Here is a 14968-nt window from a genome sequence, read left to right as displayed (position 1 = left end):
TAGAGGAAAAAGGATTGGAGTTAAGTAATTGGACGGCTTATGATAGATGTTGCCATGCTTTTGACAACTATCACATTTCTTCACGCAAAGCAAGGCGTCCTCCTTCAAGGTCGGCCAAAAATAGCCAGTCCTTAGAGCTTTTTCTCCTAACGCTCTTCCCCCAATGTGGGAAGCACAAGCTCCTTCATGCAACTCTTTCAAAACGTCCAATCCATCCTTCCTACTGATGCACTTGAGAAGAGGCCGGTTGAAGGATTTTTTGTACAAAGTTTCATTCCACAACTCGAACCACTTGTCCCGAGCCTTCACATACTTAGCTTCTAAAGGATCAAGGGGTAACCGGCCTGTCTTCTTGTATTCAATAATGGGACTCCACTTGTCTTCTCGGCTGAGGAACATAACTTCTTTGGCATCAATGCTCTTGGCCGCCTTGACCTCCCAGAAAACTGTTATAGGTACATCCCCCTCAGCCGAACTGGCTAGCTTGGACAGGGCATCAGCCTGATGGTTTTCAGATCTTGGCACTTAATCTAGGACGAATCGTTTCAAAGACTTGATCTCCTGTTTTATCAAGTTCATATACTTACTCATGGACACCTCCTTGCATTCGAAGTCTCCATTCACTTGGCTGATTAACAGTAGAGAATCAGTTTTAGCTTCAATTTCCAGGGCTCCAGCCGCTTTGCACATTCTAATGTCGGCTAAGAGAACTTCATACTCTGCTTCGTTGTTTGAAGCCTGGAATTGGAACTTCATTGCATACTCAAACTTGTCCCCTTCTGGCGACTGGAAAATGATCCGGCTCCACATCCATTAGCAGTGGATGATCCGTCCACCATTAGAGTCCAATGCCTCTTTCCCTCTGCTGGGTCCTTGATGTTTTCCACCGTTGGCCGAGTGACCTCTACAATAAAGTCTGCTAGAGCTTGCCCCTTAATTGCTTTTTGGGGCTCGAACGTCAGATCAAACATATTGAGCTCAACAGCCCATTTCAACATTCGGCCGGATGCGTCCATCTTATGCAATACTTGCCTTAATGGCTGGTCTGTGTAGACGAGAATACTGTGAGCTAGAGAGTAAGGTCTTAACTTCCGGCTGGCCATTAGCAGTGCTAGACCGAACTTCTCAATTGACGAGTACCTGCCTTCTGCGTCCTTTAGCACATGGCTAACAAAGTAGACAGGTATTTGTACTGAATCTCTCTCAGCTAGGAGAATAACACTTACCGCGAATAGGGACACGGCCAGGTAAACGTACAACTTCTCTCCTTCGGCCGGGCTGATTAGCCCAGGTAATTGCTGAAGATGGTCTTTAACTTGCTGAAGTGCTTTCTCAGCTTCCTCCATCCATTCAAACTTTGCCTTCTTTTTTATAGGCGCAAAGAAGTGATGACACTTATCTCCTGATTTCGAAAGAAACCGTCCAAGAGCAGCTAGACATCCCGTTAGACGCTGTACTTCCTTGACCTTGGACAGCAAGGTCATATCAAGAATTGCCTGAATTTTGTCAGGGTTGGCCTCAATCCCTAGTTGATCGACCAAAAACCCCAAAAACTTCCCTGCCACTACGCCGAATACGCATTTCTGCGGTTTGAGTTTCAACTTCTACTTTCTCTAAGTGATGAAGGTTTCTCTTAGATCTTCCACAGGATCCTTTTCTTCTCTGCTTTTGACGATCATATCGTCACTATAAGCCTCCATATTTTTCCCAAGTTGCGGCTGAAAAACAGTGTTGATGAGCCTTTGAAAGGTGGTCGGTGCATTCCTCAGGCCGAAGGGCATCCGAAGCCAGCCATATAACCCCTTTTCAGTAATGAAAGAGGTCTTATCCTGATCATCCGGCCACATAGGAATTTGGTGGAAACCTGAGTAGGCGTACATGAAACTAAGCAGTGCATGCCCTGCTGTAGAATCAACCAGCCGGTCAATCTTGGGCAGTGGAAAGCTGTCTTTAGGACAGGCCTTGTTTAAATCCGTGTAATCAACACACATCCGCCAAGTACCATTCGGCTTAGGAACCATTACCACATTTGCTACCCAATATGGATAATACGGATAAACCTATATTTGAGCAGCTTCTGGACCTCTTGATCGACGGCCTGACTCCTGGCCGGCCCTAGGTGCCTCTTCTTTTGCCGGACTGGCTTCTGCCCCGGCTCAATGTTCAGCTTATGCACTGCAACTTCAGGATCTATCCCGGGCGTCTCTTCCACAGTATAGGCGAAAACATATTCAAATTCTTTCAGCAACGCAACCAAGGCGTCCTTGACTTTAGAATTTAGAATGGATCCAATCTTCAATGTCCTCTCCGGACGCTCTGATCTTAAATAGATTTCTACTGGACTTTCTACTGGCTCTGGACGTTCTAGTCCCAAGCTCATAATCGCCATTACTTCATCAAATGAATTCTTCTCTTCTTTAATAGCCAAACACCTCCTTTTCTTGCTGCGTAAGAGCATTGACGGCTTGCCCTCTTGAAGAGGCTTTGCCTGTGCTTTCTCTACCTCCTGCTTCAATTCAGTTATATGGCCTTTTACTTTTTCGGCCGGCTCTTCTTCTATGGCCTTTGGCCGTTTTGATTTCTCCTTCCATGATGACGGTCTCAGTGTAGTAAGATAGCATTCTCTTGTTGCTTGCTGGTCTCCATACAAAGACCCAATTTTCCCATTATCACACTCAAATTTCATGAGCATCAAGTAAGTAACAATGACATCTTTGATCTGATTTAGAGTAGGTCGTCCGAGGATGACGTTGTATGCCGTCAGATCTCGCACTACCAAAAACTTCACAAAGAGCGTTCTCGCAGCTTCTTTATCTCCAACCCTGACGGGTAGGGTAACCGTCCCCATAGGATGAATTACACCCCCACCAAAACCAATAATCGGATGATTTACTGGAACCAATTCTTTTTCATCGAACCTTAATCTTGAAAGACAATCTACGCTGATGATATCGGTGGAACTTCCTGTGTCAACCAGGCCGGATTCGTCGCACCCTTAGATTAGCAATCTTCATTTCCACTACCAGCGGGTCGTCATGAGGGGTTCTTATCTTTCCCCGATCCTGCTCACTGACCACTATCTTGGGGAAAGGATCAGCCTCAGCCTGATTGGTGAGCATCACCTGGCTTAGTTCCCTCAGACAGTTTTTATGGCCGCGAGTTGTTGGTCCTCCAGCCGCGAATCCCCCAGAGATTACCATTACAACATCCTCATCAGTACTTTCGTCATCTTTCCTTCTTCCTTGACGATTATCTTTTTTCTGGAATTTCCTTCCTGACGAAGGTAGGTAAGAGTTCATTTTTCCCTTTCGGGCCAAATCCTCCAATGCTCTCTTAAGATGTTTGCACTCGTTTGTCTCATGACCACAATCTTTGTGAAAATGACAGTACTTACTTTTGTCCCTATTTCTGTAGGGTGTTTTCATCTCTGCCGGCGCCTTCAATTCGTGCTGATCCTCAATTTCCATGAGGATGGAATACTGATCTTTGTTGAACTCGATTGGCTCAACTGAGGCTGTCGGCTCAGACCTTCTGCTCCTCTTGGACGAGGTGGTCATTGAAGTCATCGCCCAAGTGTAATACTCCGTATTTTTGAGAATTAATTCGTATTAATTAAGAAAATATAAAGAAAATAATAAAAAGGATTTAGTATTATTTACAGATTAATAAGAATATAATAATATTAATACGAGTCGGTTGTGTTAATTTCGGATTTATAAAGGTTAAACCGAGTTCACCCGATCTAGAGTTACCACTTTTAGAAGGCTATAAAAAGGAAAAGAAGAGGAGAAAAATTTCAGAAACCCTAAATTTCTTCCTCTCCTTCCTCAGCCGTCATCTCCCCTTTTCTTCTCTCTCTCCTCTCGCTGTTCTTCCTTCCTCTCGCTGTTCTTCCTTCTCTTGCTGTTCTTCCTCCCCCAGTCTTCTCTCTCTCTCTCGCGTCGCCTCACGCTTCACCTTCGACAGTTCGAGGGTACGTGGCGAGTGCGAGGTTGGCAGAGCGTCGCTGTGGTGCGAAGCGCTGCGGGGTTCGAGGGCTGAGCGACGAGCGAGCAAGACGCGAGATCGAGACGAGCGCGCGACGAAGGTGGATCGAGGCTGTGCAGTTGTGCGAAGGTGAGGGTGGTTGTGCGAAGGCGAGGGTGCGTTCTCGCGTTGTGCGAGAAGCTCGAAGGGTTCGCGAGTCTTCGACGGAGTTCGAGTGGGACTGGCGTGAGGTTTGCGGTGAGCGAGCGAGGGAGTCCGTGAGTGCGAGGGACGCTGCGAGGCTCGTGAGCGTGACGCGGGCGACAGACGCGAGGGTGCGACAAGGTCGCGCGTGGTCGTGGGGCCGTGCGACGAATCTGGTTCGAGCGTAGCTGTGCGACGAAGTTGTTGCGCCGTTGCCGGAAATCGGTCGCCGGAATTTGATTTCCGGCGAGCTCAACGGTATAAAACATTTTATATATTGAATATTATTATAAGTTTAATTATAAATTATGTTTTCATAATTATGTTAAATTATAATTCAAGTTAATGAGTTTATTTATTGATCTGAGTATAATTGCGGATCTGACTTTCGGACTAATACTGGATTGGACCTTAAGACTTTTGGACATAAGACTTTTGGACATAAAATATGGTTGGACTTATATTTAACTGGTTTGGTAAAGATAGTGGACTAATGACACTAACTAATATTAGTTGTTCACTAGCTTTGACTCCTAAAAGACGTTAAACTCTTTATAATAGAAAAGTAACGAAAATTCTTAAACAAGGGGTTTATTAATCGTTTATTTGAATTATTAAACCGTATAGTCTTAGTTACGTAGTATTGTTAATATTACCAACGACGTAGCACTAAAGCTTTTATTTAACGGTTTAGGTCCCAATTTCATAAGCGGAACGTTCGATTAAGACAGCGAAAATTCTCCTTATAAGGTACGTACGCGTACCAGTTTAATCCCAAGTATTAGTATCATGATTAGGTTGCAATCTATGTTATTGGAACCTAGAAGCATGATAGGGAATGTTTGATTGATTGAGATTGTCTGGTTAGACATTTGTAATTGAAATTGATATGTTGCATGGGAATGCGTAATTCTATCGTAGTATTTCAAAGAGCATTTTTAATCTATCCATAGTGTAACAAGGTTGTTACAAGAGATATGATTTGAGCATAAGAGGACAGGTAAATGATTCTATGTATCCATAGTGTAACAAGGTTGTTACAAGAGATACGATTTGAGCATTTTAATGAAGAGAACAGGTAATTGATTCTATGTATCCATAGTGTAACAAGAGTGTTACAAGAGATACGATATGTGGTTATGAAATGAATGGTTAATATTAAAATGAATTATGGCAATATCTTGTAGCTGGACTCCCTACAAGTGATGAACAATGGGGGGAGTGTGGGACTTGTCCTACGCTCCTACGCAGGCCTACTGTGACGACAGTAGTGTCCTTATATTTTTGACACTCAAGTAGGCGGAAGGTTCCGTTCGATCTTGGGGGTATGCATACTAAGGTGATGGGTGTGAGACGGCTCGAAACCGTATTTGCATTTCATCTAACAGACCTAGTGTCTGTTAAGGATTCAGTAGCCCGTATGATTCTAGTAAGATGACGGTGCCCGTTCGATGCCAATTAAAGATTAAAGATTAAAGGTTAAAGGATGTAACATAGTGTAGCATCATGTTAAGATTGTCATGTGTGCATCATTTATGTTTACATGTATTCAATGGTTCATTACGTACTCAGCATAGCTGATTGTGTGTTATTATGTGTTTGATGAACTGCGATGAACCATTGATGCTACAATGGGGAGCAGACTAGGTGGTGGTGCTGCTGCATAATCTCGAGCATACGGGGACTAGGCTTGGGTATTTACATTTAAAGCATTTTGAAATAAGTATTATTGGTTTTTCTAAGACTTATATATGGTTTGTGGTTTGAATGAAAGGGGTCATTGATGATTCCCGAGTTGTATTTATATTTTAATTCCGCTGCATTTTAGTTTTAAGTTAATGTTTTAAGTTATCGTTAACCTTATTATGCCTTGCGTTCCATCGCGGCGGTAACGCCCCCGAGGTCGACGCGACGCAGCAGTGGTAGGCGCGCGTGGATTTTGGGGGTGTTACAAAACTGGTATCAGAGCCGAAGGCTCTGAATTTCAAAGACGTTTTAAAAACGATTTCAAAATGGGTAGTATGGGATAGGAGCATATAGAACATATTATGTTATGTGCATTAAGTCATAGGAATGATTGCAAATGTGATTTCGTTTCGTGTCTTGAACTCGAATGTGCTGTTTGATTGTTCAATTGAACGAACGATTCTTGCAATATTCGAATATGAATAGGTAAAGAGGATGTACAAGGATGTTTCAAAAATGGTGTTGAACCAAAACCTTATTTTGCGACAAAACTATTTACTTGATTGAAACGATCGTTTTATCTCTTAAATACATATATATACATATATATGATATATGTTTGAAAACCTTTAATGATACTTTATGATATTCCTTGTTATGGTTGTGACGTCTCATGTGAGATGTTTGTGTTGCAAGTCAATAAAGACTTAATATTTGTTCGTGACAACTGCTTGCTATATGTGCAATGTGTATTGGTTAAGAAAGGACAGGATGATGTGTGTCACTGAGATAGCTATTATGTTATTTTCAGCGTAGAATGGTTCGGGAGGGAGGCACGCCTGAAACCTCTCTAATATCGAGCAATCGATACGTGACTTGGTGCAAATCACTGCCAACCTAGCCCAAGGTCACAATCGTGAAGGGGATTTATCCGAAAAGGTTGCCCGTAGGAACCCACCAATACTGAATGGGAAAGGGGGACCTGAAGAATTAGAGAACTGGGTTGGGGAATTCGATAAACTTTTCTTCACCTTATCCTGCCCTGATGAGAAAACTGTGCCCTTAGCGAGCTACTACCTTCAGGGAGATGCTCATTTCTGGTGGACCCAAGCTAAGAGCAACCTCCTGAGTCAGCCTGGTTTTGGGTGGGAAACTTTCAAAAAGGCCTTAAGGGACAAATATTACCCTCCATACCTTAAGAAGCAGAAAGCCCAAGAATTTATGATGTTGGAACAAGGGACTCTGTCTGTTGAGGAGTACTACCGGAAATTCATCGAGCTGATGAGATTTGCCCCGGAAATAGCACCTACTGAGGAATCTAAAGCCTCACGTTTCGAACTAGGACTTACCCTTGACCTGCAAGGAAGACTAGGGGGAGATACATTCACCTCTTTAGATCATGTGTTTGGCAAAGCTGCTCATCTTTATGCCATCAGGAAGAGAGAGGAAGGGGGTAAGCAGGGTGAGAAACGAAAGATAATCCAAACACTGAGGTCCAGAAGTTTGAGAAGAAGCATAATGGGAACCAAAACCATCAAGACCCTCAAAGGAATTTCGGTAAGGGACCCAATAACAACATATAATCCCAACAACAATAACCGCAATAACAACACCAATAACCGCAGATCTGAGCGTGTGTATAGGTGTAGAAGTGCCCTAACAACCATCCTGGTAGAGACTGTGAGGGTAACAAGGTGGAATGTCGAGAATGCGGGAAATTGGGACATAGGGCATATGAGTGCTACTCGAAGAACAAACTGAACCCAATGGCCAAAAGAATGGGAATTATGGGGACAACCCGAAATGGAAATGGAAACGGGAATGGAAATGGGGGAAGTGCTTACAATGGGAATTCTAACTACTCCAAGCCTGTAACCAACACCATAATCAGACATCTAATGGGAACAATGCAACCAATTCCCAAGATAAGGGCAAGGGGAAGCTGTATATGATGTCGACTAGAGAACAAGAGGCTCGAAGGGATGTTGTCTCGGGTACATTTTCTATCAACTCCACTCCTGTTAAAGTATTGTTTGATTCTGGAGCATCATTGTCATTTATTGCCCATTCAACTGTTAGGACTTTAACATTGATCGAGTCTGAGTCGATTTCTATGCCTATAGTCATTCCGTCTGGTGAGACTGTTAATTGCTCTAAAAGATTTCTAAAAGTGCCACTGAAAATAGGAGAGAGTTTCTTTCCTTCTGACCTGATAGAGTTTAACTTATCAAACCTAGACATTATTTTGGGGATGGATTGGCTTGGAAAGTACATGGCTAAGATAGACTGCGATGCGCAGAAAGTGGAACTGAGAGATCCTTTGGGAAAAAGAGTGTCATATAGGAGAATACCTCGAGAACCTGGAATTAAGGTGATCAATGCCATACAACTTAAGAACTACGTAGACAAGGGATGGCCTCTATTTATGTGTTCGGTGAGAAGAATTGAGGATGATCCGTTAAGCCTGAGGATGTGCCAGTAGTCCGAGAGTTCCAGGATGTTTTTCCTGAAGATATACCTGGTATGCCACCAAGGAGAGATGTAGAGTTCACCGTTGACCTAGTACCTGGGACTGGACCAATTTCGAAAGCCCCATATCGAATGGCTCCAGCAGAAATGAACGAGTTGAAAAACCAGTTGGAGGAACTACTCGACAAAGGGTATATTAGACCTAGCATGTCACCATGGGGAGCACTGTCTTATTTGTGAAAAAGAAGGATGGTAGTTTGAGGTTGTGTATAGACTATCGAGAGTTGAACAATGTCACTGTGAAAAACAAGTACCCATTGCCTAGGATTGATGACTTGTTCGACCAACTTCAGGGTGCGGGATGTTCTCCAAAATAGACTTGAGGTCAGGTTACCATCAATTGAGGATTGTTGATCATGATATACCTAAGACTGCTTTCAGGACTAGATATGGCCACTATGAGTTTACGGTAATGCCTTTTGGGTTATCTAATGCACCTGCAGTTTTCATGGATCTTATGAATAGGATCTTTCGACCCTACCTCGACAAATTTGTCGTTGTGTTCATAGACGATATACTGATCTATTCTAGGAGCAAGGAGGACCATGAGGGTCATTTGAGAGTCATTTTGCAGACACTTAGGGACAACCAACTATATGCGAAGTTTTCGAAATGTGAATTTTGGTTGGAAAGAGTGTCATTTTTGGGTCACTTTGTCTCCAAGGAGGGTGTGTCAGTCAGATCCTGCAAAGATCAAAGCCGTGAGTGAATGGCCTACTCCAAAGAATGTCACAGACATAAGAAGTTTCTTGGGTTTAGCCGGTTACTATAGGAGATTTGTGAAAGACTTCTCCAAAATAGCAAAGCCCATGACCATTTATGAAGAAGGATTGTAGGTTTAACTGGAATGAGGACAGTGAGAAAGCTTTCCAAACGCTCAAAGAAAGGTTAACATCAGCCCCTGTCCTAACCTTGCCTAATGGGAATGAGGGATATGATGTGTATAGTGATGCGTCCAAGAATGGGTTGGGTTGTGTTCTTATGCAAAATGGGAAGGTCATAGCTTATGCGTCTCGGCAGTTGAAGCCGTATGAAGTCAATTACCCAACACACGACTTAGAATTGGCCGCAATAGTGTTTGCCCTAAAAATCTGGAGACACTACCTTTACGGGGTGACTTGTCGAATCTTCACGGATCACAAAAGTCTCAAATACATCTTCACCCAGAAAGACCTTAATATGAGACAGCGCAGATGGTTAGAGCTCATCAAGGACTATGACTTAGACATCCAGTACCATGAGGGTAAAGCCAACGTCGTTGCTGATGCTTAAGTCGCAAGTCTAGCCATAGCCTGAATACATTAGTCGTTGCCGACAAACTTTGTGAGGAGTTTTCTAGACTCCAGTAGAAGTTGTTCATGAAGGGGAGGTAGAAAGATTGCTGAGTGCCTTAACCATCGAGCCCAACTTTCTAGACGAAATAAGAGAAAATCAACCTGGGGATGTGAAGCTTGAGCGAGTCAAAGCAAAGCTTAAGGAGGGAAAAGCAGAAGGGTTTGCGATCCATGAGGATGGAAGCATAAGATATAAGGGTAGGTGGTGTGTGCCACAAAAATGTGAAGAATTGAAACAAAAGATAATGGGTGAGGGTCATAACACGACTTATTCCGTCCACCCAGGGGAGATAAGTTATATAAGGACCTCAAGAAGATGTTCTGGTGGCCTGGGATGAAAAGAGCAGTAGCTGAATTTGTTTCAAAATGTCTAACAGCCAGAAAGTCAAAAGTGAACACAAGAGACCTCAAGGAAAGATTCAACCTTTAGACATTCCGACATGGAAATGGGACTCATATCCATGGATTTCGTTGTAGCCTTACCTAGGAGTCGGGGAGGCAATAATACCATATGGGTGATAGTGGATAGACTAACCAAAACGCAAGGTTCATACCTATGAAAGATACGTGGAGTATGGAAGCCTTAGCCAAGGCCTATGTGAAAAATGTCATTCGATTGCATGGAGTACCCACGAGTATAGTATCAGATAGAGATTCGCGATTCCTTTCGAATTTCTGGAAAAAGGTTCAGGAAGCTTTTGGTAGTGAGCTATTGATGAGTACAGCTTTTCACCCAGCTACAGAGGTCAAACCGAAAGAACTATTCAGACTTAGAGGACATGTTGCGAGCATGTGCCTTAGAATACCAGGATCATGGGAAGACCATTTGGACCTCATAGAATTCTCATACAACAACAGCTACCATGCTAGTATTAAGATGGCACCATTTGAAGCACTATATGGGAGAAAGTGTCGTAGCCCTTTGTGTTGGAACGACATTAGTGAGACTGTGGTGTTGGACCTGAGATGATTCAGGAGACAGTGGATCAGGTGCGATTCATTCAAGAAAAGATTAAGGCTGCACAGGACAGGCAGAAATCCTATGCGGATCAGAAGCGAAGGGATGGAATTACGAAGTCGGGGAAAAAGTATTGCTTAAGGTGTCTCCAATGAAAGGAGTGATGCGATTCGGGAAAAAGGGGAAGCTAAGCCCTAAATTCATAGGACCATATGAGATTCTGGCGAGAGTAGGCAAAGTCGCTTATCGCCTAGATTTGCCCAATAACTTAGAAAGGGTCCATAATGTGTTTCACGTATCCCAACTCCGGAGATACGTACCGGATGAGTCACATGTACTTGAACCGGAAAATGTCGAAATAGACGAACTTATCCTATGAGGAGAAACCTGTCCAAATCTAGACCGCAAAGTGCGTAGTACGAGGAATAAGGACATCAGAATTGTCAAAGTGTTGTGGAGAAATCAAAATACTGAAGAAGCCACCTGGGAAGCCGAAGATGCAATGCGTCTGAAGTACCCTGAGCTTTTTCAAGAGGTACGTGAGTTACGGGGACGTAACTTTTCTTTTAAGGGGGGAAGAATGCGATAGAATTTCGCGCTTTCACCCTAAAGTATGTTAATTATGATAGTTATTTGTATTATTGCTGATCTGTTGTGCGAACGTTAGAAAACGCTTATGAAATTTTGGGACTTAGAAGTGCAAAAGATCGTCGTTAAGACTGGCTACCTCCAAGTTTCGGGACGAAACTTCTTTTAAGGGGGAAAGCCTGTAATACTCCGTATTTTTGAGAATTAATTCGTATAATTAAGAAAATATAAGAAAATATAAAAGGATTTAGTATTATTTACAGAATAATAAGATATAATATAATATTAATACGAGTCGGTTGTGTTAATTTCGGATTTATAAAGGTTAAACCGAGTTCACCCGATCTAGAGTTACCACTTTTAGAAGGTATAAAAAGGAAAAGAAGAGGAGAAAATTTCAGAAACCCTAAATTTTTCCTTCCTTCCTCAGCCGTCATCTCCTTTTCTTCTCTCTCTCTCTCGCTGTTCTTCCTTCCTCTCGCTGTTCTTCTTCTCTTGCTGTTCTTCCTCCCCCAGTCTCTCTCTCTCTCTCTCGCGTCGCCTCACGCTTCACCTTCGACAGTTCGAGGGTACGTGGCGAGTGCGAGGTTGGCAGAGCGTCGCTGTGGTGCGAAGCGCTGCGGGGTTCGAGGGCTGAGCGACGAGCGAGCAAGACGCGAGATCGAGACGAGCGCGCGACGAAGGTGGATCGAGGCTGTGCAGTTGTTCGAAGGTGAGGGTGGTTGTGCGAAGGCGAGGGTGCGTTCTCGCGTTGTGCGAGAAGCTCAAAGGGTTCGCGAGTCTTCGACGGAGTTCGAGTGGGACTGGCGTGAGGTTTGCGGTGAGCGAGCGAGGGAGTCCGTGAGTGCGAGGGACGCTGCGAGGCTCGCGAGCGTGACGCGGGCGACAGACGCGAGGGTGCGACAAGGTCGCGCGTGGTCGTGGGGCCGTGCGACGAATCTGGTTCGAGCGTAGCTGTGCGACGAAGTTGTTGCGCCGTTGCCGGAAATCGGTCGCCGGAATTTGATTTCCGGCGAGCTCAACGGTATAAAACATTTTATATATTGAATATTATTATAAGTTTAATTATAAATTATGTTTTCATAATTATGTTAAATTATAATTCAAGTTAATGAGTTTATTTTATTGATCTGAGTATAATTGCGGATCTGACTTTCGGACTTAATACTGGATTGGACCTTAGACTTTTGGACATAAGACTTTTGGACATAAAATATGGTTGGACTTATATTTAACTGGTTTGGTAAAGATAGTGGACTAATGACACTAACTAATATTAGTAGGTTCACTAGCTTTGACTCCTAAAAGACGTTAAACTCTTTATAATAGAAAAGTAACGAAAATTCTTAAACAAGGGGTTTATTAATCGTTTATTTCGAATTATTAAACCGTATAGTCTTAGTTACGTAGTAATTGTTAATATTACCAACGACGTAGCACTAAAGCTTTTATTTAACGGTTTAGGTCCCAATTTCATAAGCGGAACGTTCGATTAAGACAGCGAAAATTCTCCATTATAAGGTACGTACGCGTACCAGTTTAATCCCAAGTATTAGTATCATGATTAGGTTGCAATCTATGTTATTGGAACCTAGAAGCATGATAGGAATGTTTGATTGATTGAGATTGTCTGGTTAGACATTTGTAATAGAAATTGATATGTTGCATGGGAATGCGTAATTCTATCGTAGTATTTCAAAGAGCATTTTTAATCTATCCATAGTGTAACAAGGTTGTTACAAGAGATATGATTTGAGCATAAGAGGACAGGTAAATGATTCTATGTATCCATAGTGTAACAAGGTTGTTACAAGAGATACGATTTGAGCAATGAAAGAGAACAGGTAATTGATTCTATGTATCCATAGTGTAACAAGAGTGTTACAAGAGATACGATATGTGGTTATGAAATGAATGGTTAATATTAAAATGAATTATGGCAATATCTTGTAGCTGGACTCCCTACAAGTGATGAACAATGGGGGAGTGTGGGACTTGTCCTACGCTCCTACGCAGGCCTACTGTGACGACAGTAGTGTCCTTATTTTTTGACACTCAAGTAGGCGGAAGGTTCCGTTCGTCTTGGGGTATGCATACTAAGGTGATGGGTGTGAGACGGCTCGAAACCGTATTTGCATTTCATCTAACAGACCTAGTGTCTGTTAAGATTCAGTAGCCCGTATGATTCTAGTAAGATGACGGTGCCCGTTCGATGCCAATTAAAGATTAAAGATTAAAGGTTAAAGGATGTAACATAGTGTAGCATCATGTTTAAGATTGTCCACGTGTGTATCATTTATGTTTACATGTATTCAATGGTTCATTACGTACTCAGCATAGCTGATTGTGTGTTATTATGTGTTTGATGAACTGCGATGAACCATTGATGCTACAATGGGGAGCAGACTAGGTGTGCCGGTGCTGCTGCATAATCTCGAGCATACGGGGACTAGGCTTGGGTATTTACATTTAAAGCATTTTGAAATAAGTATTATTGGTTTTTCTAAGACTTATATATGGTTTGTGGTTTGAATGAAAGGGGTCATTGATGATTCCCGAGTTGTATTTATATTTTAATTCCGCTGCAGTTTAGTTTTTAAGTTAATGTTTTAAGTTATCGTTAACCCTTATTATGCCTTGCGTTCCATCGCGGCGGTAACGCCCCCGAGGTCGACGCGACGCAGCAGTGGTAGGCGCGCGTGGATTTTGGGGGTGTTACACCAAGTTTCAGATTTCTTAGGGAGACTCTTTTTTGGCTGAACTGCCTCTTTAGCTTTCTTAACCTCTGGCTGTTTGGTTTCTTTACAAACTTCCGTGGCATGGATGAATGCCTCGGCTTCCTTTAAAGCTTCTGTTAAGGTTGTTATTTTCTTTTTCCTTTAAAGTTGTCCGGTCTTAGACCTCGGATGAAGGCGTCAAACGCCACTCCAGCATTCAAATCTTGGATCTGTAAAGCTTCCATGTTGAACCTCTTCACATAACTTCTTAAGGCCTCCTTAGGCCCCTGAACTACCTTTCCTAGGTGCATACTTGTCTTTTGCTCCTGACGGTTTGCCACAATATGACTAGTGAACAAGATACTAAGCTCAGTGAAGTTATTCACTGAATTAGGAGGTAAATTGTTGAACCACTTCTGTGCTACTCCCTTCAATGTGGCCGGAAAGTTCTTACACCATGTGGCGTCAGCAACACCCTGAACATACATCTGGTGTTTGTAAGCTGACAAATGATCGTCCGGATCTGTGGTACCGTCGAAAGGCTCAATAGTCGGGAGTTTAACCTTTCGGAAAGGAGGAGACTCCATGATTCTGACCGAAAAGGGAGTCGGCCAATTAATCTGGAGTTCCCCAGCCTGACCCTCAGTGGGTATGAACTCCCTGCGGTACTCCTTCAATACCGGATTTGAAGAGGTGTTAGCTAAGGCCTGAAGCCTATACACCATTGGTTGCAAAACTGTCTTCTCTTGCCTTGGCTAAATGGCCGAAGCCCCATGACTTCTTCCTGCTGTTCTAGATGGAACTCTTAATGGCGGATCTTTCATATACGGAGTGGAACCAGAGGCTAAACGCTGAAGAGCAGCAGCCCTCTTGGCCTCCAGGTACTCTCTAGCATCTGTCTCCATCTTGTGCCCAGTGGGAGGAATATTATCTCCTGGACGGACTACCAGCTTCCAGTCCATCTTCCTCCTTGACTCGCTAACAGC

General features: G+C 43.1%; 1 protein-coding gene across 1 annotated transcript; it reads right to left on the bottom strand.

Moving 5' to 3' along the window:
• Window positions 1-14128: 14128 nt before the first annotated feature.
• LOC130589967 (uncharacterized) lies at window positions 14129-14569 on the bottom strand. Its single transcript, XM_057391651.1, has one exon. The coding sequence runs from the start codon at window positions 14567-14569 to the stop codon at window positions 14129-14131; it is 441 nt and encodes a 146-aa protein (XP_057247634.1).
• Window positions 14570-14968: the final 399 nt, after the last annotated feature.

Source organism: Beta vulgaris, chromosome 1 (assembly GCF_026745355.1).
Source record: "Beta vulgaris subsp. vulgaris cultivar EL10 chromosome 1, EL10.2, whole genome shotgun sequence".
In the NCBI taxonomy this organism is placed as follows: Eukaryota; Viridiplantae; Streptophyta; class Magnoliopsida; order Caryophyllales; family Amaranthaceae; genus Beta; species Beta vulgaris.
The sequence above is the reverse complement of the archived record's forward strand: the minus strand, read 5'-3'. Positions and strand labels throughout refer to the sequence as shown.

Bases quoted from the DNA above. Each gene is read 5' to 3' on its own strand.
- LOC130589967 (XM_057391651.1), bottom strand. From the start codon at position 14,569: ATGGAGTCTCCTCCTTTCCGAAAGGTTAAACTCCCGACTATTGAGCCT.